At 37.0% G+C, this 24,990-nt stretch overlaps 1 protein-coding gene across 1 annotated transcript in view; it reads left to right on the top strand.

Moving 5' to 3' along the window:
- Positions 1-24,572, top strand: part of LOC306991646 (ras-related protein Rab-3C-like) — a 33,880-nt gene extending 9,308 nt beyond the window's left edge. The window contains exons 4-6 of the mRNA XM_079599696.1: positions 10,657-10,775; positions 17,262-17,386; positions 23,735-24,572. Of these exons, the coding sequence (XP_079455822.1) occupies positions 10,657-10,775; positions 17,262-17,386; positions 23,735-23,928 (438 nt within the window). The 3' untranslated portion in view covers positions 23,929-24,572. The remainder of the gene's footprint in view (positions 1-10,656; positions 10,776-17,261; positions 17,387-23,734) is intronic.
- The last annotated feature ends 418 nt before the right edge of the window (positions 24,573-24,990 follow it).

Genomic DNA, 24,990 nt, shown 5'->3' with positions numbered 1-24,990 from the left:
TTCAGCGCCGTGAGAATAGCTCATCTAGCATTATAGATCTGAGCAGCTTCATTTTGAGTTTAAAGAATGCCAGTCAATCAATCCAGTGAAAAGCTTTTGAATTTGCCCCGACATGCCATTTAAAGTGACAATGCACATTTAATGCAGACTGAAAATCTCTGATAATTACTTCATGAGGCCAAAAAGTGAAAACTAACTTGTTGAAGCTGAAAGGCTAAACTTTGGCTTCTGCTAAAAATGGATCCTTTGTAATCAATAGATCTGTGTACACTGCCAAGATTTGTATACACCGTCTCGTCCATTGCTCTCACTGTAGAGGGTTGACAAGAAGTGTGTCAAGAAACGAGACTCTCTTCACCTCATGCTCGATTTGGAGATGTTGCAATAAACTAATGACTGGTTTCTGAGAAGAAATCTAATAGGAAGTGTTCCCACGTAACTTACATTTATTATTAAGATCTCTCTGTGATCACTTGACACCTCTGAACCGGCTCTAATTGCACAGCCTCCAGTATACAGAGTTCATTTAATTCACAATTTATACTGTGTATATATATATATTAGGGCTGTCAAAAGATTAATCGTGATTAATCACATCCAAGATAAAAGTTTGTGTTTACATAATATATGTGTGTGTACTGTGTAGAATTATTATGTATAAATACACACACATTCATGTATATATTTAAGGAATAATTGCATTTATATATTGTATATAAATTTATATAATTTATATTATATATAAATATTTTATATATAAATATAACCAATTTTTCTTAAATATATACACGATTGTGTGTTTTTATATATATAAATAATTATACACAGTACACACACATATATTATGGAAACACAAACTTTTATTTTGGATGTGATTAATCAATATTAATCTTTTGACAGCCCTAATTTATATATATATACATAGACACTCACATAAATAAATAGAGTTAATATATAATTTACAAGTTAGTCAAGAAAGGTATGGGTAGCCTATTTTCTGAAAATCTTAAAGTACCCGTTTTTTTAATTACCGTAATTTAATTTTTTCCCTTAAAACTCATCTTTGATCACCAAAATCACATATTTAAAAAAGTTTTCCTTGAAAAAATATTATTCATGCCTTAAAATATCTTGAATGTAATTTGACACCCTTGCCTCATTTAGTATACGCAGTGCTAAGAATATGCAAATGAGCCCCGCCTCCACTCACTCACTCAGAGATCCACTGGTTGACGATCACACGTTGATCTGATTGGTTACAAGGTAGTATGTGACGTCAGAAACACCAGCGATTTCAAACCGTGTTTTTGAGACTGTCTTTGGTTCACTGCAGTTTTAAGCAGAAAATACTCAGCAATGCTGTCGACTTATGAACTTACACATGGTTTGTCTTAAAGCATATTAAAAACACCACATAAACATAAAAACAACATTTAAAACATGATTTTGACCACAGGGGCACTTTAAAATAGTCAAATATCATATTATCCCTGCTTGCAATCAATAACAGAGCAGATTTTTGCTTTCCATCTTGTATTTTATCATTTAAAGCCTACTTAGTTGCTTTTAATATGAACTTGTCTGTAATCTTGTTTGCAGTAATGGGATGAGAATGATGATAGTGTAATTATTATCAGTTACGTATCGAATTTAAAGCAGTCTTTGCTTAAAATGCTTAATTTCCAAATAAATCTGTACGTTCGTCGACCGTGTGCTTTGTGGTCAGAGACGCCACCACCGATGGCATGACTGTTCATCTCGAGCTATTTTTACTCTCACTCGTTCAACCACGAAGCCTCTCGGGAGAAATCGTAGAGGTAGAATGAGGAGGTGAGTGAGTTCATGTGTGTGTGTGTGTGTGTGTGTCCTTTTCCCCATGGCATTTGTCTCCTTTCATTCACAGAGATTTTATTTCAATGCTTTTTTGTGTTCCCAGAAATCAAAAGTACTAAAAACGACCTAAGTATGTTCACTTGAATGGTGCCTGTTAATATGATGAAAAATAGGAAAACTAAAGGCCTTTCAGCTGAAAGAAAACAGACATTTGAAACCTAATTCATCATTGAAACAACATTACTTAATTTGGAAATTAAATAATATTTATTAATACCAAACTACAGCTACAGGTTTTATTTTATTATGCAAAAAAATAATAATAATGCATTGAAAAACAAAAAGCTCACAGCATTTGTCAATAATTGTATCCCTTAAAACTCATATTTGATCACCAAAATTACATATTTAAAAAATTTTTCCTTGGAAAAAAACAAAATTTTTCAGGCTTTAAAATATCTTGAATGTAACTCGACACCCTTGCCTCATTTAGTATTCGCAGTTCTATGAATATGCAAATGAGCCCCGCCTCCACTCACTCACTCAGCTCAGAGATCCACTGGTTGACGATCACACGTTGATCTGATTGGTTACAAGGTAGTGTGTGACGTCAGAAACACCAGCGATTTCAAAGCGTGTTTTTGAGACTGTCTTTGGTTCACTGCAGTTTTAAGCAGAAAATACTCAGCAATGCTGTCCACTTATGAACTTACACACGGTTTGTCTTAACGCAGATTAAAAACACCACATAGACACATAAACAACATTAAAAGCTGGATTTTCTGGGGGACTTTAACACATTTTTATAACATTTGAATAAAAGGTGAAGTTGAATTTGCATTTTCAAAACTTTGTCCTAACCAGGCAATAAGGAAATAAGTAATTTCTCTGTTTTCACTGAAATCAAAACATATCCGATACTTACTATAAATGTGGAGCATCATAATGTCCTAATGCTCATCGCTTGGCTTGGACAAAAACTTCTACACATCAAAGCTACTGTAAATCACTTCCATTATAATCAATGAAGCTGTTTACACTTGAAATGCTTTTATTAAATGTCACAGTAGATGTACTGCGGTATAAGCTGTAAGTTTGAACCATCATTAACTGTAGTGATACTGTAGGCGTGATGTATCTTTATCACCTGCCGTGGTTCTCCGTCTCTTCGCTGTCTGTGAATTTCTTTGTGCAAGCGTGAATTGATTTTCTCTGCTCTCCCTCAGACTGTGAAAGTGTCAGCGTTTCTTTTTTACCCGTCCTCGTTTGCTCAGCTGCTGATCGTCAGTATTTTCGCTCACTCCCAGCATTCATCCGTCTAAATCAAATCCCTGCTTCCCAGAGGAAGCCCATCTCCTAAATGACTCGCTCACGTTGGCTAACGTTAATTTATTGGCCCAATGAAGGGATAAAGGGTTAGTCCACATGAGTCACTGATCAATAAAACTCAACATGGGATTTGGAGCGTCTCCAGACACATGAATCTCTCAGATGGCGTGCAAACGGGCCGGTCCCGTCAGAACGAGGCCGACGCTTTAACTAACATGCTCTTCGTTACCTTAATGACGGCAACGCCACTTTGTCATATATAGGAAATGAAAACTGCACCCTTTCTAATCCTTTAATCCTCAAAGGAGGATCATTTTAGCTTGAAGAGGGGTTAACATATTTCTATTTCTATTTTATACATAGGCCTACATATACATATACATACTGTATACATATACATATACATATACATATATATATATATATATATATATATATATATATATATATATATATATATGTATGTATGTATAAAATAGAAATAGAAATATGTATATATATATTGGGGTCATAAAGATAATATAAGATGAAGATAAAGATATTGTTTTTAAAAATAAGTAAATTCCTGAAAAGGAAAAAAAATGTGTCACGATTTCCACAAAAATATAAAGCAGAACAACATGTTTCAACATTGATAATAATAATCAGAAAAGTTTCTTGAGCATCATATTAGAGTGATTTCTGAAGGATCATGTGACACTGAAGACTGGAGTAATGATGCTGAAAATCCAGCTTTGATCTCAGGAATAAATTACATATCATAATATGTGACCCTGGACCACAAAACCAGTCACATGGGTAATTTTTTATTATTATTGTGATGTATGCATCATATGAAAGCTGAATAAATAAGCTTTCCATTGATGTATGGTTTGTTAGGATAGGACAATATTTGGTTACTATTAAATATATTTATAACTATTGACAATCTGGAATCTGAGGGAGCAAAAAAATCTAAATATTGAGAAAATCTCCTTTAAAGTTGTGCATTTATGTTCACGATTGTGCTGCATTCATTCACAAAAATACATGTTTTATATATTTACGGTAGGAAATTTACTAAATATCTTAATGGAACATGATCTTTACTTAATATACTAATGATTTTTGGCATAAAAGAAAAATCAATCATTTTGACCCATACAATGTATAGTTGCTATTGCCACAGATATACCCGTGCGACTCGTGACTGGGTTTGTGATCCAGGGTCACAATATATTCACATAGAAAACAGTTATATTAAATTGCATTAATTTTTCACAATATTAACTTATTAGTTGATGAAATAAATGCAGCCTTGGTGAGCAGAAGAGACGAAAACATTAAACGCATTAACTTATTGACCTCATCTGTCTTACTGTGTCACAGTGTATGATGTTTTTGTGTCATTTCCATTATAAGTCACAGCTTGAGCTTTCCACAGCACCAGTCCCACATCTGAGTGTGTAACAGTATATCGATCTTTAGGTGTCTTCTAGACGAGAACATCATTTCAACCTTTGGTTTGTGACCCCACGAGTCAGAAAAGGCCGTGCTTAAACCGAATCGTTTATTAAAGCAGTGAAATGAAGGATATGATATGATAAAAAAAAAAAATAGAATACATTTCTTGATATTTGATATCCGTTCGAATTAGATTTTTGATTTTTTTTTGACAGCCCTATGTGGGCGGCATCTGGACATTGATTGGTTTGTAAACGGACGTGATTGGTTGGTTTGTCTGACGATTGGTTTGATTGGTTTGTCTGACATCAGCGTGTTGTCAATTCGGCGGGTAACTTTGACAACATGAAAAAAAAAAAAAAAAAATCCAACCTGTAGGGGGACTGAAGAGGAGAAGTGCTTTGGTGTTGCTTTAAGGGTTAAAGGGTTAGTTCACCCAAAAATGAAAATAATGTCATTAATGACTCACCCTCATGTCGTTCTAAGCCCGTAAGACCTCCGTTCATCTTCGGAACACAGTTTAAGATATTTTAGATTTAGTCCGAGAGCTTTCTGTCCCTCCATTGAAACTGTATATACAGTATACTGTCCATGTCCATAAAGGTAATAAAAAGATCATCACAGTAGTCCATGTGACATCAGTGGGTTAGTTAGAAGTTTTTGAAGCATCGAAAATACTTTTTGGTCCAAAAATAACACAAAATAAGACTTTATTCAGCATTGTATTCTCTCCCGGGTCTGTTGTGAATCTGCGTTCAGGACTCCGCAGTGACGCTGCTGACGTAAGACGCTGATGACGTGTTATCTGGTGCGCCCGAGCTTCGTTTACAGTCTGAGGGAGACGCACGCTATATTCAAGCTATTCTACATTGTTTGCGTGGATATCATTTTTTTAATGGTGCGTAAATGTGCATGTCGCGGATGAGACACTTTTACAGCGTGCGTTTCCCTCAGTCTATAAATGAAGCTCGGGCGCACCAGATAACACGTCATCAGCGTCTTACGCCATCAGCGTAACTGTGAAGGATTGACAACAGACCCGGGAGAGAATACAATGCTGAATAAAGTCTTATTTTGTGTTATTTTTGGACCAAAAAGTATTTTCGATGCTTCAAAAACTTCTAACTAACCCACTGATGTCACATGGACTACTGTGATGATCTTTTTATTACCTTTATGGACATGGACAGTATACTGTATATACATTTTCAATGGAGGGACAGAAAGCTCTCGGACTAAATCTAAAATATCTTAAACTGTGTTCCGAAGATGAACGGAGGTCTTACGGGCTTGGAACGACATGAGGGTGAGTCATTAATGACATTATTTTCATTTTTGGGTGAACTAACCCTTTAAGGCTTTTCTGTTAGAACGGTGTCGTGTTAGCGGCCCCTCAGTTGATAACTAATGATCGTTGCGACGGAAGTGAATCAATCAAAACTAACTTTATCTGGAGGATAACTTTATTCTAGATCTGCTGTAAAGACAAAACAATCTGTTACTGTGATCTCCTATTATCACTGTAAAGCTGCTTTGAAACAGTATATATTGTTAAAAGCGATATATAAATGAAGGTGACTATAATGCACAGCATGTAATGATTTTAAAGCAAGTCCGGTTTCCTCATTTCCAAACATGCTCACTACTTCATATATTGTCATTTTGAGTTACATTTGAGTTTCTGTATTAGTGTTTTGTCTTGATGTCGTGTTGCTTGCACAGTCATCTTCATTTATTCTCTTACAGCAGCTGAAGAGTTTTAACATTGACGTCTGCAGTCCGACCATAGGCCGCTCACGCTGACTCACATCAGTGTCACACGCACTAGCATCTCATCTGTCGGATATGAAGCTCTTCCACTTGCATAAGATCTCAGAAGTGACTCTCACACACACACACACACACACACACACACACACGCACAGACACACACACACACACACACACACACACACACACACACACACACACACACACACACACACACACACACACTTTCTCTCTCTCTCTTTACCTTTTTTAAATCAATTTACAATGCTGATTTAATCATTTAAAGTATTGTACTTTAATAAAATTTATGTTTTATTTATTTATTATATATAAATATATTTTGTATTATTCAATCATAATCTTTTTAATTGACTTCTAATGCTACATTTTTTCATCCTTGATTTTTTAGAGAATAAAGTATTTTAAAAGTAGGACTGATGATTTAATTATTTAAATTATTTATTTTAGTTTTTTATTTATTTTATTATTTATTTTGAAATATATATATTTTTTTTTATCATTATTCTTTTAATTGACTTATAAAGGTAGGTTATTTCATCCCTTTTTAGAGAATATATTATATTAAAAGAAGGACTCAATTTAATTATTTAAATTATTTATTTATAAAAAAAAACATGTTGGCTCATTTATTAATTTGATAATTTTTTTATAATATTAATAATTTATTTATAAACTATTATTTTTTCATGTATTTTATTCATTTTTAATATATATATATTTATTATTTGATAATTACTTATTAATTGACATCACAATGATAAGTTTAAATTTTTTAGAGAATAAAGGTTAAATAAAGGTAGGGCTGTAAATTTAACAAAACAAAAACTTTAATTTTTTAATGTATTTTTATTATTTGATCATTATTGATTTATTGACTTTAAAAGCTACTTTTTCTAATGCATATTTGGTGATTTGCTGTCTGCAACAATGATGTTATGATATTATATATAGTTTGATTAATCAGTGTATCATTATTCATTTGACTACATTTTGAATTGATCGACTGGCCTAATGTAACCTCTCGCAGACTGAGAGAGTAATGTGTGTGTACAGTACTATAGTGAATGGTGCGTTCTCTCTTTCTCTCTCCCCCCCCCCCCCCTCTCGGGTCGTGGCCGAGATTGACCAGCACCTGCTAGGGGAGCGACCGCATGTTGTTTGCTCTTATCAGCGGCTCTGTTTGCGGTAATTAGAGCCTTTACTTCAGTCTGTGTGTGTCCAAACACAAGCCTTTCACAGAGCCATAAAGAGACGCTCAGAGCCCATTTTATAATTGCTTGCGGTTCTAGATCATCATAAAGCCTCTTAATGGAGCCTGATGCTTTATTTTTTGGCCACTCTGTGTGCGTGTGTGTGTGTGTGTTTGTGCTTCTATTTTGTGTGTGTATGTATGTATGCGTGTATGTATGTATGTATGTATGTATGTATGTATGTGTGTATGTTTCTCTTTTGTATTGTGTGTGTGTGTGTGTGTTTGTGCTTCTATTTTGTGTGTGTGTGCGTGTGTGTTTGTGCTTCTATTTTGTGTGTGTGTGTGTGTGTGTGTTTTTGCTTCTATTTTGTGTGTATGTATGTGTGTGTGTGTGTGTGTGTGTGCTATGTATTGTGTGTGCGCGCTTCTCTTTTGTATTGTGTGTGTGTGTGTGTGTGTCTGTGCGTTGGTGTGTGTGTGTATGTACTGTATGCAATGTATACATGTATGTATGTATGTATGTGTGTGTGCTTCTCTTCTGTGCGTGCGTGCGTGTGTGTGTGTGTGTGTGTGTGCTTCTCTTCTGTGCGTGCGTGCGTGTGTGTGTGCGTGCGTGTGTGTGTGTGTGTGTGTGCGCGCTTCTCTTTTGTATAGTGTGTGTGTGTGTGTGTTTCTGTGCGTTGGTGTGTGTGTGTGTGTATGTACTGTATGCAATGTATACATGTATGTATGTATGTATGTGTGTGTGCTTCTCTTCTGTGCGTGCGTGTGTGTGTGTGTGTGTGTGTGTGTGCGTGCGTGTGCGTGTGCGTGTGTGTGTGTGGTCGCTCATTGGATCTGTCTGTGGCAGATAAGAGCAGGATTGGGGATTTGCCTGTTGGTCATGGTCCACTTCACACTAGAGGGCAGTGTTATTGGCACATGCAGGGGAAGACCAGCAGGGTGTAGTGTACTCACACCAGGCGATTTACAGTAAACATGCCTTAACTGTCCTGACCCGCTTCGAAGAGGTGGGCCTGAGCACTGCTCAGTTGGGCTTGGACTTGGTATGCGTGTGTCACACATATTTGACTCATGCTTTTTTGCTTAAAGGTGAAAACCCAACTTTATGCATGTGTTGTAAGATTCCCTTATCTGTTAAACATATTTTATTGTGTCAAAACAGGATTTTCCTTTCTTTCTGCTAATTTGTACGCTTTTAATGTAGAGGGTTTGAAACAGAGGCCATTATGAGCTCATTACCATATGACCGCCCACATTTACATATCAACAGCTATACTAATAATAATCCATAACAAAGGCTAGAGGGAAAGTGGAAATGGTCGTGTAAACTACATTTTGATGTTTTTGGTGCAAGAATCCTTGACTAATATTATAACTGGTCAGCTGGGAGAAATTGCATGCTACAAAAGTGTACAATATTACCCTTTAGGGTCCATAATTTGCTGTATTGCATCCACCCACCCGACCAGCGCCATCGATATCCTGCTGTACTGCTCGATCACCATGGTAACCCCGGCAGGTCTCCGCTTTTCCCTGCTAAATTTGGGAACAATCTGGTGTAAGAAGTTACATGACTTCCTGCTCTCATCCATCAAGCCTTCTGAAATATTATTTAAATGATATGGAATAAAATGAATCCAATGTTAGGTTTGCTGTTGTGGTTCCCTATAAAAAGTGAATTAAAGGAGCACTGTGTAATATTTAGGAGGATCTGTTGACAGAAATGCAATATCATATACATAACTATGTTGTCAGTGGTGTATAAAGACCTTCCTTAATGAACCGTTATGTTTTTATTAGCTTAGAATGAGCATTTCTCTCTACACACACCGCAGGTCCGCTTACACGACATGTTTCTACGGTGGCCCTGAGCGGACAAACACGTTTCGTCTCTATGTTGTTCTTCAAAGCTAAAGTCAGCGAATAAAACACTGACACAATGATGAACAGGTAACAATAATATTTGCAATAACATCGTTTTACTGAATAATAAAGTAAACCTAATTTCTTAATGTATATTTGTAAATAAACCTCATTGCTTAACTGGCTACTCTCTGCGGTCTCAGACGATGACATCACTTCCTGTCGGCCACCGTAACTTCTGTTGGTTGCAATTCGCAACTAATATGACACACTGCACCTTTAACTACACTGAAAAAAAATAGTGTAGGATAGAAACACCTTTCACTCAGAAATTGCTAGTAAATTTCCACAAATAATTACAAAGAAATGGCAGGTAACATTGAATGAAGCGTGACATTTTGAAGTCTCATATTTGATGAAGTTTGCATCATTGATTCTATTTATTAATGTGAATCTGCTTTGTATAAAGCTCTATATAAGTAAAGGTGACTTGACTTGAAAGACTGAAATAGTATTTTCTTGTAAAATGTACTGTAATAATCTTTGTTTTGTTTACAACTTCAACTTTATTCTACATCACTATTTTTTAACTGTTATTGTCGCGTTAACTTGCCCTAAATTCAACACAAGAGGGATTTTGTAGTTTAACTTTTGATTGTTGTAGTCTGACACATTTTTCTGCACCCTTTTGATTGACAGGAGGATATAATAATTTTAAACATCGGCCGATAGTGAAAGTAAAAGCTTTTATCGTCCGTACCGAATATTGGTCGATACATCAGTGCATCTCTAGTTATTATAGTATTTTGGGTTTAAACTCTGAAAAAAAAAACATGCACCAATGCTATATTTTCTAAATGTCATAATCATTTGTTAACAAACAAGTGTTCACTATGAGCTTCAATGAGCTCATTGTATCTGCATTAAATTACTACATTGTTTAAATAAAAAAAATGTTTTGCTAACTGTGATTTTGTACATGTACATTTCTGAAATACACAACTTAGACCGTTTCCTCTGAAAACAGATCTCTGTAAATTGTAATGTGGACTCGTGCATTTTCTGTAAAGCTGCTTCGAAATTATGTGTATTGTAAAAAAAGCGCTATACAAATAAACATGAATTGAATTGAATGAAAAAAAAGTGTTTAAGAATTCAAACGAGTGTTGAACTAACAAAGCTGTTTTGTGTGTATTTGTAAGGATACTGCGGGACAGGAGAGATACCGCACCATCACTACGGCGTATTATCGTGGAGCCATGGGCTTCATCCTCATGTACGACATCACCAACGAGGAGTCGTTCGGAGCCGTCCAGGACTGGTGAGTGACCTCTGACCCGCGAGCCGTGTAGATGCGATCCGAGACGAAACCTCGGGACATACGCCAGCCGTGATCATGCAGAGACATGCGTGCAGTGTTTGAAGCAGAAGGCAGTATTTCAGCATAACAGATTGTGTGTGCGTGTGCGTGTGTGTGTGTGTGTGTGTGTGTAAATGTTTTTCTATCCCGGTGGGGACTTAAACCTGAATGCACACACACTCATGTGGACTCATGTCACTGTGAACCTGAATTGAGTAAACAAGCTTGTGTGTCTGTGTGTGTGTGTGTGTGTGTGTGTGTTAGTGTAAGGGGACAGAACTGTTTGTAGAGTATAAAAACAATTACGTCTATGGAGAGTCCCCACAGAGATAGCAAACCAGACTGTGTGTGTGTGTGTGTGTGTGTGTGTGTGTGTGTACTGTATCCCGGTGGGGACCTGAATGCACACAGACTCATGGGGACTTGTGTCACTGTGGGGGCCTAAATTGAGGAAACAAGCTTATAAATCATACAGAATGAGTTTTTTGAAAATTTTGTGTGATGGGTAGGTTTTGGGGAAGGTTAGTGTAAGGGGACAGAAATGTTTGGACAGTATAAAAACCATTACGTCTATGGAGAGTCCCCATAAAGATAGCGAACCAGACTGTGTGTGTGTGTGTGTGTGTGTGTGTGTGTGTGTGTGTGTGTGTGTGTGTGTGTTTGCAGAAAAAATCTGCAGTGTTTAAGAGAACTATAAGCCAGTTATTGTTCCATCAACACAAATGCCGTGAGTGAGACGGCTCTGAAGGAAGCATAAATATCTCTAGTTTACACATCATCATCATCATCACCACAACACTTTAGTGATTCATTGTTTGGTATAACAATAGCAGTCACAGTGACTAGGCCAGACGTTTTAATATCTAAGGCCCTGTTTACACCTGGTATCAAGACGCGTTTTGGTCGATCGGATCACAAGTGGACGACACTAAACACAGGAGTAAACGGGTTCTGAAAGGTTTTGAGCTTGTCCACTTTCCACCACTTCCAGAGGCAGTTGAAGGGTGCTTTAGTTGGGTTGAATCGCACTAGAGTTCGTCGTCCCCCGTGGTGCGGTTGGTCTGGGCCGGTGTGAATGCAGCAATCACGTTCGGTGCGCACCAAAAGCGGACCAAACAAACGCACGAGCTGGTCTCGGTACGCTTTCAAACGAGCTCTGGAGCGGTTCGTTTGTGGTGAACGTGATCCGACCTCCAACAGACCCAACTGCCAAAGAATTGATTATTTTTGGGCTAAACCAGCTGCCGTAGTCAGCCGCGCTGTGCATTATGTCACTGTTTAGCTAAAATAATGCACGTCTCCTTCTGAAGTGACACCGCGTGCAGTGCATAAAACATTTTTTTCAAGCCGCTTCATTCTCAGATGTTATTGTTTTCCTAAAGTGCTGTAGACAAACTATATAATAAACTATGACCAGGGACACAATCAGCCGACGCAGTCGTCTCTCCATAGTAAAAAGCGGCGTGTTGTCTGCCGGATTTTCCTCCTCTTTGTTTACTTCCAGGATTTCTGTTGGGATTTCCCCGCACGTTAATTCTGACAATCGAAGTGCAGTTATGGAAATACGTTCAAGACCGATCTGGCCAACGAGTGATGTGGATGTTGTCACGTGACTGCATTTTGGTTCGTTTCATCAACTGATCCGGACCAGAGCAATCAGTGTGGTGTGAAAAGGAACCAAAACGCCTGAAAAATGCTACAAATATAATTTTTCATTCATTTTCATTTATCCAATCGTCCAATTGAAGGACTCCACGCAGCATTCTATTTGAACCGTGGCTTCATGCAGTAAGAGTCGTCTGTCTGCAAATATGGAATTACATTTTTTTTTTTTAAACACACACAGCTGGACCGACGACGAGGTTCAGGCTTTATTAAGCGTATTTGTGGAAGAGGAAATTTTCTGCGTGTTCGTCCCAGCCGTCTCACGGTCAATGTCCGCATCGTCTAAATATATATCTAGCATTACGAGCTTTCTGAACACGCTTTAGTATCAGTGCTCGTCTCTTTTCTGCCGTTTTGTTAATTACCTCGTTAGTAAACCAATACATCACAAACAACTGCAGCACAGTTTGAATCTCCTCCATACTTATTATAAACGTGGCTTTAGAATATGATCAGTATGTTATTCTAATGTTGATCTAGTTTACTGCTAATATCATACAGACAAACTAACATATAGGGCCCTATTTTAACGATCTGAAACGCAAGTGTCAAAGCGCAAAGCGCAAGTAACTTTGTGGGCGGATCCCGGCGCTGTTGCTATTTTCCCGGCGGGATAAACGACTCTTGCGCCCGGCGCAAATCTAAAATGTTTTGGTCTCAAGTCGCTTCATTATTCATAGGTGTGGTTTGGGCGTAACGTGAAATAAACCAATCAGAGCGTCCTCTCACATTCCCTTTAAGAGCCGGCGCGCTTGTTCCACGGCGGATCGCTATTATAACGGCGGATTTGCCAGCGCACGCCAGGAGCGGTTCACAGCCGAGGAGACCGGCGTTCTCGTCAGGGCCGTAAAACACAGAGAAGTGACATTGGGGATGATGGGAGAAACCACCCAAATTAGCTTCGGTTAAACAGGCGTATAATAATTTGGGTAAATGTGTAGCCTAATCTAGATTTATTTTTAAATCTAGATAGATCTTTTTCACATCTTCACGGACACAACAATGATTTCCCTCGTGTGTTAATATTTTTCCTTGTAATAATGTATGATTTGCAAAAATGAAAACTGCTGCGTCTGTTTATATTAGAGAATCAAAGTGGATGCGCGTTAACACGCTACATTATGGCCAAGCACGCGCCCTTAAAATAGCATGTGACTAACGCGCAACGCGCCGCTGTCTTTAGACTGGGTTTCTCCTGGTCAGTGGCGGAGTTGCTTTCTAAAACTGGAAAATATCACCAGGGAACGTTTGCGCCGGAATACGCTCCTCTTTTCGCTGAACCGCCCCCGCGAGCGCAAGTTCATTCCCTAATTTACCGACGTGCGTCTGTGGAGGGAAAAGTCGCTGTGCGCGGGTGCAGAATAGGAATGATACATGCGTCGGTGTACAAAGTAAATTGCGCTGGGTGCAAGATAGGGCCCACCGACATTATAACTTTCAACACTCAAATGCTGTTTAGTGTGATAGTGTAGAGCGAGTGAAACAGCGCTGCGTTACCTCACAAGTTTAATCCGTCTAATAAACTGACCTGTGTGAGTAATTCAGCACTTGCGGGTAGTTTGGTAGAATGAAATGTCCTTATTCCTCTATATCTGTGATATCTGTCTCTTATTAGCAATCGCGACCTGCTTCATACCACAGTCATGTTAAAAACATTAATGTTTTCACTCATCCATAAACATTATCAGATCCATCGGCAAGTTCCATAATTTCGCAGGAAATCATCAACATACGCCTTTGTTATTGTAAGAGGTTAGCGACCCCTAGCGGCGAAAACATTTACATATTGTTACCTATTTATCTTTAAGAGAGTAAATAGGGTCTGTTTTGAATTATGTAAACTGAACCGTCCTCTGTGAGCAGTTAAAGAGGCCTTAGAGGAAAAGTAGCATCATTGAGTCTTCAGGAATCCATCTGGTTAATATTTAACAAGAGCCATTTAAATTTCTCTCAGTATTAAAGGGCAGCCGGGTTCGTTCAGGGCTTTACGGATGCCGCCCTATTGATCCGCTCCGCTGGGCGTTCGGCTGTGGTCAGTGGCTGATTTAATTAGCGTGAGACGAGAGACTAATGAACATCCGGATACGAGGCTGAGGAACTGCAACAGAAAGAGTAGAGCGACTCGGGTCAGATGCGGAGTCATTGCGACCGCAAAACTGCTTGATGTCTGAGCTTTAGTACTTTATTAAGCAGAAATGAGACCTGCATTTATTGAAAGGACAGATCCGGAGAGGTGAATTTGCTATTATACTGCGTCATCAGCAGATGCTATCTTCCTAAAGTAATAGTTCACTCAGAAATGTTAAATTCTGTCAACATGTTGATGCTGAAATTTTCCGTAAAATAAAAGTAAATGACAAAAAATAGATCCAAATAAGCACTGTCAAAGTCAGACATGAATATATGTTATAAATAATCTCCTGTCAAGTAGCTTCAATTCAGTGAGCTGGTAAAAAAAAAAAAAAATTATAATACTAATAATTTAATACTAATAATTTAATAATAGAAATAAAATTTTAATTCTTACCCATTTCTGTCATTTGTTTTCCAGTAATTTTTTATATATATATTTAAATATTTTGGAAATAAATATTTAGTGAAATACTACGGTTTATCACTACCGGTAGGCTATATATTTTTTATTTTGTATACTATAAATTTGAGTGTTTTAGTTTAAATTATTTGTATTTTTCTGAGTATTGTATAAAGCCAGGTTCAAAATAATTTTTTTCATTGTGTTTATGGATATCTACTTTTGTTATCCTGTAAATCAGAATATACTGTCAATAGCCTTAAAACATTTATTTTCGCCATGTTTTTTGGAATAAAATGTTATATAAATCAGGCTATGAATAATATATTTACAAATCCTAAATATATAATAGTAAATTATAGTAAATGTCAATGTAAATGTGTAAATGAGAGAAAAGTCATTTTGAGAAAACGGCTTTAAAGATTTATCATCAGCCAATGAGATTGCGCATTCAGCCCTTTTACTTTCACGATTGGTTGCTTATAAAAAGGAAATGACCATATTTGGATCCGACAGCATTGTACAGGAGAGAGAGAGCTTTCTAACGGTGTGTGTGTTTAAGGTGCAGACAGATATCGCGGATCATGTTGATTAAGAACGGCAACTTTTGTTGAATTTATGAGAAATCTACAGACTCAAATAGACAAAGTTAGTAAAATAAAGACCTAAGTGTGTATTTCTGACTTTTTTTTCACCACAAGTCTGAAAGAAGACATGTTATTGAAGACAAATATCCCAAAATCTCAAAATTGACCAGTGAAAAAAAACCCGATGTTTTTGCTTGCCGTGTCTCACCTTAAAAAGCTATTTTTGTTAGTAATCTGTCATGTGGTTTTTCAGAAGGGAGCTTGACTATAGTTTAACTCTTTGAAATGATGTCTGGTGAAACTCAAGAGACTCCAGCTGCGGTCAGTGAACTGACACGTAATTAAACCAGACGGATGTGAAAACGCTGGGGAAACACAAACGCAACTTACTACGGTCTCCGCATTATCGCTGCGACATACATGAGCAAACGCTGTAAGGTGTCGTGGGCTTTAGTGAATCTGCACCAGCTGTCGGCACCAGAACAAGCCTTTTAAAAGCTGAGACGGTATAAAACTTCAGCTTTAATTGGGCGACACACTAGAAAAAATAATTTAAATATATTTATATAGCACCATTCACCCATAACATACAGCCTAAACTGCGTTATCAAACAATATCACATCTAATAAAATAAAATAAAATATCATAAAAGTTCAAAAGTAATCTAATACGACACAGCAAGCAGAGCTGCACGATTCTGGATAAATGGAGAATCACAATTCTTTAGTTTCAAACAGAGATTCTCCCACAATTCTGAACAGACAACTAAACAAAGTAACATGTAATTTACTAGAGGTTCTGAGAAAATGTTCATTGCTGGAGTCTATTAAAAAAAGTTGAATTAATCTGAATGAATTATAAAAAATAAAATAAAAACTGAGTGAATGATTCAATGACTCACTCATTAAGTCTTGATGATTCAGTGTTTTTGAACGAATCTCTTGAATGAATGATTCAATGACAAATCAATTTTTAACAGTCACTTGTCGCCACCTACTGGTGTAACGGTGTAATTGACACGATCCTTATTTTAAGCGTCAAGTTACTTTCAAAAGATGATTTGCTTTTTCTTTTTTTTTATGCTTCTGTCATTAACTTTTATCCCAGTACTTTTACTGGGTTTTAGTAAAAGTTTACAGTACTTTTAGAGTACTTTTGTTATTAACTTTAATCCCAGTGATAATTTGAATTATTGTAAGACAGAAATAACAGACTTGCAGTGGCGTGTACGTTTACGCAAAGTCATGATGTCATGTTGGAAATAATGATACTGTGTGGACTGTTTGCTGTACATGTGCACTATAGCAATACAGTATGATTTTGTTTGTTTACAGTAATTTTTCCAATACCGTAAACTCAGCTTTACAGTACAACTGTAAAAACTTTACTAAAATTGCCAGTGAAGTACTGTAGATTTTACAAGAAATGATGCAGGGTATAAGTCCTACTGTAAAAGAAAATGCAGTTGTTAACCGTGAATATACTGTATAATTGTAAACGGTGTATGTTTGCAGACGGAGCCCTGCATATACAATACAGAAATGCATCATCCCGCAGTGTTGAGATAATCCATGCGTGATGCAGAATGCTGTTTATACTGCATGTGGAGCATAATTGCATTGTGAGAGTGAATCGTAACATCCTTGGTTGTTTTTATCTAGGTCAACCCAGATAAAGACGTACTCCTGGGACAACGCGCAGGTCATCCTGGCGGGGAATAAGTGTGACATGGATGAGGAGCGAGTGGTGTCTGTGGAGAACGGCAGGATGCTGGCGGAGCAGTTGGGTGAGTTCACTCTTCCCAACCTCTTCCCACAACTATATAAGTTTGATTCCTCCAGGGAAACTTCTGGGGCCTCATTTATAACCGTTGCGTACGCACAAAACAGGCCCTGGAAGAGACGTACGCCACTTCCGACGCATAAGTTGTGATTTATAAAAACAAACTTGACGGGAAAATGTGCGCACCTGCACGCAAACTCTGACCCATGCGTACGAACGTTTTTGAGACGGAGCAGTTTGGCGACACCGATGGTGAGCTGGAGTTATGCCTTTTTGCTCACTTTTAGACAGAAAATCTAAAGAAAATTAGACATATAGGCCTACAGAAAGATAATACACATATAATTTCACTAACCAAGCCTCACCAAGTTGTGGATGCGATGCTTTTGAACACTTTTCCTTTGGCATGCTGTGTTTTAATGTTTTAGCTACAGAGATAATTGCTTATGATAATAGTAGATTGTGCAGATATAATGCACAACAAGGTCTATCTGTTTCCATTAAAAATATAAATCAATTAAAAATACTTTTTGGCCAGTGGAAAAGATTGAGAAAACTTTCTCTGAAATGTATTTTACACTATTTGATTTATTTATTCAAAAACAAGGCAAGGATAGGCTACTAAATGATTTGTATAAATGTAATGTGACGGCACATCCATATTTCATATTTTCCTAATGTCTTGTACCGTTAAACATGTTATCACGTGGATGAATAATCATATGCAAATGATATGCAGATGAGGATATGCATAGTAAAACTAGGCGTTGTAAGCTCCATATATGGTTATTTCGGGGAGGAGACGCATGTGCGCACAATCTTCCGCTGAGTGGGATTTATAAAGTGAATCCTGCGCAGGTTCTGGCGTACGCACGCTTTTATAAGTCTGAATATTTTTTGCGCACGCCATTTTTGGCTTTCGGGCACACGTACACTTTTAGTAAGGATCCTACGCAGTTTTATAAATGAGGCCCCTGGAGCGGTGGAGCCAGTCAGGTGGGTCAGCATAATTTACTTCTTAAACAGTGTTAGGGAAAGTTACTATATATTACAATATTGCGTTACTCCCTTAAAAAGTAACTAATTGCATTACTTAGTTACTTTTTTAGAAAAGAAATGCAATACGTTACTTTTGCGTTACTTTTTTCCCACCTGGGCTGGGCTTGTTTTTTTATTTATTTTTTTTATTTTTTATTATCTTTTTATTTAGAAAGGCAAAATCCCATCACATACATTAATTACAACCTTAGTCGTTCAAGTACATTGGTTAAGATGAAGCCAGGAAGTTTTGCCCCTCTGAATTTTCCTTTTACGGACCACTACTTATTTCAGTTAGGAACAATAACAAAGCAGAACGGAACCGGGATGCGCACCACCTCTGGTTATTAAAACATCATTTAAATAGAGGGCAGGTCTACACAAAGCACAAGTACAGTCAAATGAAATCAGATCTGATTGGTTTTACATACTCAGTCCATTTGGTCCAAATCTTGTAAAATTTTTCTTTTTCAATTTTGAGGGAAAAGGATATCTTTTCCATAACATAAATCTCATAGACAATTTCAATCCATTCATCAATGGTGGGTGGATCTGCTTTTAACCACTTCCTCGTAACAGATTTCTTACTGGCTGCCAATAATATCAGCAGCAACTTTTTATCATTGATATTCCATGTTTCAAACCCTAGATTGCCCAAATACACAGTTTCACAGTTGAATGGAATGTTTACATTAAATACATTGTTTATATGTTTGTGGATCTCTACCCAGTAAGGTCTAATTGTCTGGCAATTCCAAAAAATATGGAAGTGGTGGGCTTGTTTTTTTATAACACAAAAGTTCTATTTTTGGGCAAATGTAAAGACCCTTTCACACCAAAAGTGAAATAATAATCCTCCGGTTGAAGGAAATGTGTACAGTAGAGGACATTTCTATCTACCTATAGTCATTTTTGCTTATAAAACTGAATCAAAATTAACTTTAATCGAAGGTCAGAAGCAAGTACATTGGTCAATAAAGTGAGATTAAATGCATAAAAATGTATGTTTTATTTAACATATTTAGTTATTGGAGGTTGGCATAGTATTCTGAATATGCATTTCACTGATTTTATTCATTTTGAGGAATATTGAATATTTTTGGTGTGTGCAAGTGAGATGAGTAAATGCTCACATTTACTCTAGAACTACAATAAACACACACACACACACACACACACACACACACACACACAGCACATTGATTTGTCTCAACATGAGGACAGGAGAGCTGTCAGTCAATAAATGGGAAAACAAAGTAACTTGTGTTACTTATTTGAAAAAGTAACTCAGATATTTTGTTGTAAATTTAAGAAGTACGGTAATGTGTTACTTTACTAGTTACTTTGAAAAGTAATCTAATTACGTAACTCGAGTTACTTGTAATGCATTTCCCCAACACTGTTCTTAAAGCAGGGCTTTAGACAGTATATAAACTGGACACAGCGACCCCATAGGTTTCAACGGAGAAAAGTGAAGCCCATTAGAAGCATCACTTCCTGATCGCCAGGCGAACTGCACAGACTCAAACTGAGCTTGACGACGTAGATGTGACGTGAGTCTGACAGCTGTCAGTCTTCGTGTAGCTGTGCCGAGAGAAATCTGAATCATTCCCTTCCGAATCTCTCAGAGACGGAGAGCGTGAGCATTAGCTGTCCATGGGCTAGCAGCGGGAGCAACTTTATCACTCTCTATGGGCTTCTCCCTTGACTTTATCAGACTTTATGCCTCCACGTCCCCCGAGCTTCTCCGCCGGTCCATACATTAATTTCTCAACTGTGCGACAGAGTCGCGTGGTTATGACGCAATCGTTAGCCTATTTTTACAAAAAACTGCTTCTACGGGGCCATAACGTAAGATACAAGGTAATGGAGCCTTTTATACACTGTCGTGTTTCTTTAGAAATAAATAATGGACAAATGGAGTCTTTAAACGCCTCAGATGTAAAGTTATTCGCTGTCAAAGTGACGCCAAAATGAATGGGAGTCAATGTAATGCTAACAGCAGGAGATGTTCTGCTACAATGGCGGCGCCCGGGGAGGCTTCAGTTTCCGGCGGATGGATTACCCGCTTGAGGGCTATGCAGTTTTGGGAATTTTTTCGCTGTATTCTCGCTTTTTGCTCGCAGGTTTCTCTATAGAGCGCCCCCTACAGCTTCGGAATAGATATTTGACAACACTGTCGTAAAAACTCATTCGGGTTCGAACAGCGTGAGGGAGCGCAATAATAATGACAGAATTTTAGCAGATTTTTTTTACCGTAAAGCAATTCGTTACATCACAAGACCCGATATCACGCGATACTTCCTGACGCGGCGGCCCAAAGTTGCAAGTGTGTTTTCTCCGCTCAAAGGGAAGCGAGACGACCACCATTCAACCCGAAAAAAGTAATATAACCATTCCAATGACTCCGAAGCTGTTCGGTTAAAGTCCACATGATATCTAAATTGACCATATTTACTTTGTTTGCATAAATTGATCGTTTTGTGGTGAACAATTCATCCATGCAAGTCAATCCACACAAAAAAAAATGTTTGGCTTCGTAATCTTTAATCAAAATCTGAAAATGCCCCTCCCCTCTGCACTCCCTGATGACGTCGGTTTGACGGTTTTGGTGTCTGCTTAACACCCGTAGCCACGCCCCTCCAACTGACAGTAGACCGACTGAATAAAACACCTACTTTTCTATATCCAATCAGGTGCTAGTTGAAAAAAAAGCCACGCCCACTATTTTTCCTAATTTAGTATAGAGACAGAGCGTAACGCGTCATAATCTGAAGGTCACGCCCACCGGGGGGGAAAACAATCCAACCGTCTCCATTGACTTTGCATTGTGATTGGCTGCCTCCTTGTCATTTCTTGCTTCTAACAAAAGACAGAAAAATGTCTAAAAGCTGCTGTGTGACAAAGTGTACAGCAAACAAGCTAAGAAACCCAGAAATAAGTTTTTATAAGCTGTCGACCCCAAAAAATGAGCGTTTATGGACTTAAAAGTGAACGAATGGTTAAATAGTGGGATCCTGACACTCAGTATGCAATAAAAACACAGTTACGTGTGCAGTAAGTTAAACATTTGGTCACTGGTGAGTCAAATATCCAAATGTCAGTTTTATATATTATATTTCTGTAAGATAAGCGATCCTGTGTCGCCGATGAAGTTCTCCTCCAGCGGGCGTACGCTGGTTCTCAGAGTAATGAGACACGTTACGCTCTGTCTCAACTGCCTATCCACTTTTAAGTCCTTAAACACTCGTTTTTTGGGGTCGACGGCTTATAAAAACTTATTTCTGTGTTTCTTAGCTTGTTTGCTGTACACGTCGTCACACATCAGCTTTTAGCCATTTTTCTGTCTTTAGTTAGAAGCAAGAAATGACAAGGAGGAGCCTCTCGCAATGCAAAGTCAATGGAGACGGTTGGATTGTTTTCCCCCTGGGTGTGGGCGTGGCCTAAATACGCTCTGTCTCTATTCTGTTTATCTCGGAAATATGTCACAACACTGAGATAAAGTCGGTTGCAACTTCCGGTTCACGCGGACTTTAAGGTAAAAAACCTGCATAGTTCACCTTTAAAGGGTAACTCTCGCCAAAATTGAACCCTGGCTCTTTTTGATAATCTACCCGAGTCAAACTTTCATGTAAAAGCATAATTAGAATGGAAACGCCACTTTTAAGTTTGACCGTATTTTCGTTTTCGGTCAAAATGCCTTTTGAATGGGAGTGCATGAGGCACTATAATGAGAGCATCAAAATTTGCTTTTTGTAACCTTTGCTGTCAACCCATTGGTTAAGAACTACTACAAAATGCTACAAAACTCCAAAATGTGCCAGCCAGGAAAATAATATCACCATAAAATGCCCCTATATAAGCACTGCAATATAATATATAACCGTAGATGGCTCACGTATTAGCATATGTTCACGGTGCATAAATTAGAGCATACGGAGGGAACTGCAGCTTTTGAACTCAGGCGATAATTAAACGCATATAATTGGATGACAGCAGAATGTGAGACGTCTCAGAGTAACACTGAACGGTGGAAATAGACGTGTGTATGTGTGTTGTGTGTGTGAGGACATTCCCTCTTCGCTTTCATACTGTCAAAGCAATTACATCTCGTTGAGGATTGTCACGATCTGTAAAAGATTCTGCCTACATAGGCAACTTACTTCTAACCCAACATCCATTCAGGACCGCAGAGTCGCAGAATTAGGACACTACGTAGTCAGCAACTTTGTGTGCAAATATAGAGTACTAACAATGCAATACTCTAATAAAAACATAGTTAAAATATAATATAATGAACTATTATTATGAATTATGATGAATACATATATTTAATTACTATTTGTAAATATATTTATAAAATACATTTCTATTTATTAAAAATATGTATTAATATATTAAATGATAAAACATAATTTAATATATTATTAATAAGCAATATTGTACTATTTACTATTAAATATAATTAACTATTATTAGGAATTATGATTAATAAATATATTTTAATTACTAATTATTTTTTTATATATTTATAAAATACATTTCTATTTATTAAAAATATGTATTAATATATATGAAATTATACAAAATAATTTAATATATTATTAATAAGCAATATTGTACTATTTACTATTAAATATAATGTACTAATATTATGAATTATGATGAATACATATTTAATTACTAATTAAATGATTAATATATTTATAAAATACATTGCTATTTATTAAATATATTTATTCATATAATAAATTACAAGAAAACTATGTAATACATATTATTAATAAGCAATATTGTACTATTTACTATTAAATATAATGAACTAATATTATGAATGATGATTAATACATATATTTAATTACTAATTTAATGTTTAATATATGTAAACAATACATAGCTATTTATTAAATATATGTATTAATATAATAAATGACAAGAAAACTGTCATATATTATTAATAAGAAATATTTTACTATTTACTATTAAATATAATGAGCTAATATTATGCATTATGATGAATACATATATTTAAGTACTAATTAAATTATTAATATATTTATAAAATACATTGCTATTTATTAAATATATTTATTCATATAATAAATTACAAGAAAACTATGTAATAGATATAATTAATAAGCAATATTGTACTGTTTATTTACTATTAAACATAATTAACTATTACCCTGAATTATGGTGAATAAATATATTTAATTACTAATTCAATTATTAATACATTTATAAAATACATTTTTATTTATTAAATATATTTATTAATATTTGACTGTGGTTTGGTGTCATTTCTGTCTACCAGGTTTTGAGTTTTTCGAGACGAGCGCCAAGGACAACATCAACGTGAAGCAGACGTTTGAGCGTCTGGTGGACATAATCTGCGACAAGATGTCCGATAGTATAGAGACTGACCCCGCCGCGACCTCAGGAACCCAGGGAACGGCCCGGCTAACGGATAACCCTCCTCCACTACAGCAGCCTAACTGTGCCTGTTAGTGCTCACTGTACATGGTAGCATAAGTGTGTGTGTGTGTGTGTGTGTGTGTGTGTGTGTGTGTGTGACATCATTAGATGGATGCATATATATCCTTTAATGTCATAGAATGCGGGTGCTGGAACAGCCAGCTGAATCTGATTGGTGCATGTCAGGAGTCATGTGACCCTTTACAACTACATCCAATGGGAGCAGAGCTGTCTCAAGCAATGGCAAACAGCTTTTTTTTTGTGTTTTAGAAAGGAGGATAGATACAAAAAAAAATATTAATATGATTTCCTTTGGTCATCGGTTTTTCAGTATACGTGGCTTGTGGGTAACAGTGTAAGTTCTCGTCACGGTCTGTTGCGCCACTAGAGGGCGTTCTTTTTAAAAATGATACGATGCAGTCTGTCTGCTGCATGTGAACGTTGTGTATGAACGCTTGTGTATGTTCCAGCACCTTTGCACTAGAGTCACGTCTATCTTTAAGGTGACTTAGTTCATTCTGACACACTGCTTTCTTAACTGTCAATCAAAGTCTTAACATCCTTTACAGCTGTTAGTCAAGACCTCCACAAGCATGAATCGGCTGTCGATGACTTTCCGCTAAGCTCCGCCCCTCTTTTTAACGCGAACGGAACGGAATAAACTGGAGATTTCTGTGAACAGTGTGAATTTTTTATTTATTTTTTTGTCAGATATTTAGACAATTATGAAGACATTGTAATTAGGGATGCACCGATACATAGCCTATATTGACCGATAAATCTAAATCTCAAATTTTTATATGATTTCTTTAAAGCCTGATTACAAAAACAAAAGTCTCACCATTTAAAAGCCATTCTCATTACAATATTATGTAGCCTTAATGACAGACTAGGGTTGCGCTGTATATCGGTACTGGGAAAATACCGGTATATATTTGATTTCAAGCGGTACGATATCATGATTTTGCTCATTTCGGTACTTGATACCATAGATATCCATATAATGCTAGATGTCTTAAGGCGGAGTCTCGAACGGCATCACCGGCGGCCATCTTGTCACAGGGAAGCTTTCTGGCGGGCTCTGTGGTATCTGAA

Source organism: Phoxinus phoxinus (genome assembly GCF_949152265.1).
Source record: "Phoxinus phoxinus genome assembly, chromosome: 23".
NCBI classification, from domain to species: Eukaryota; Metazoa; Chordata; class Actinopteri; order Cypriniformes; family Leuciscidae; genus Phoxinus; species Phoxinus phoxinus.
Note: the sequence above shows the minus strand (reverse complement) of the source record. Positions and strands in the feature narration are given on the sequence as shown.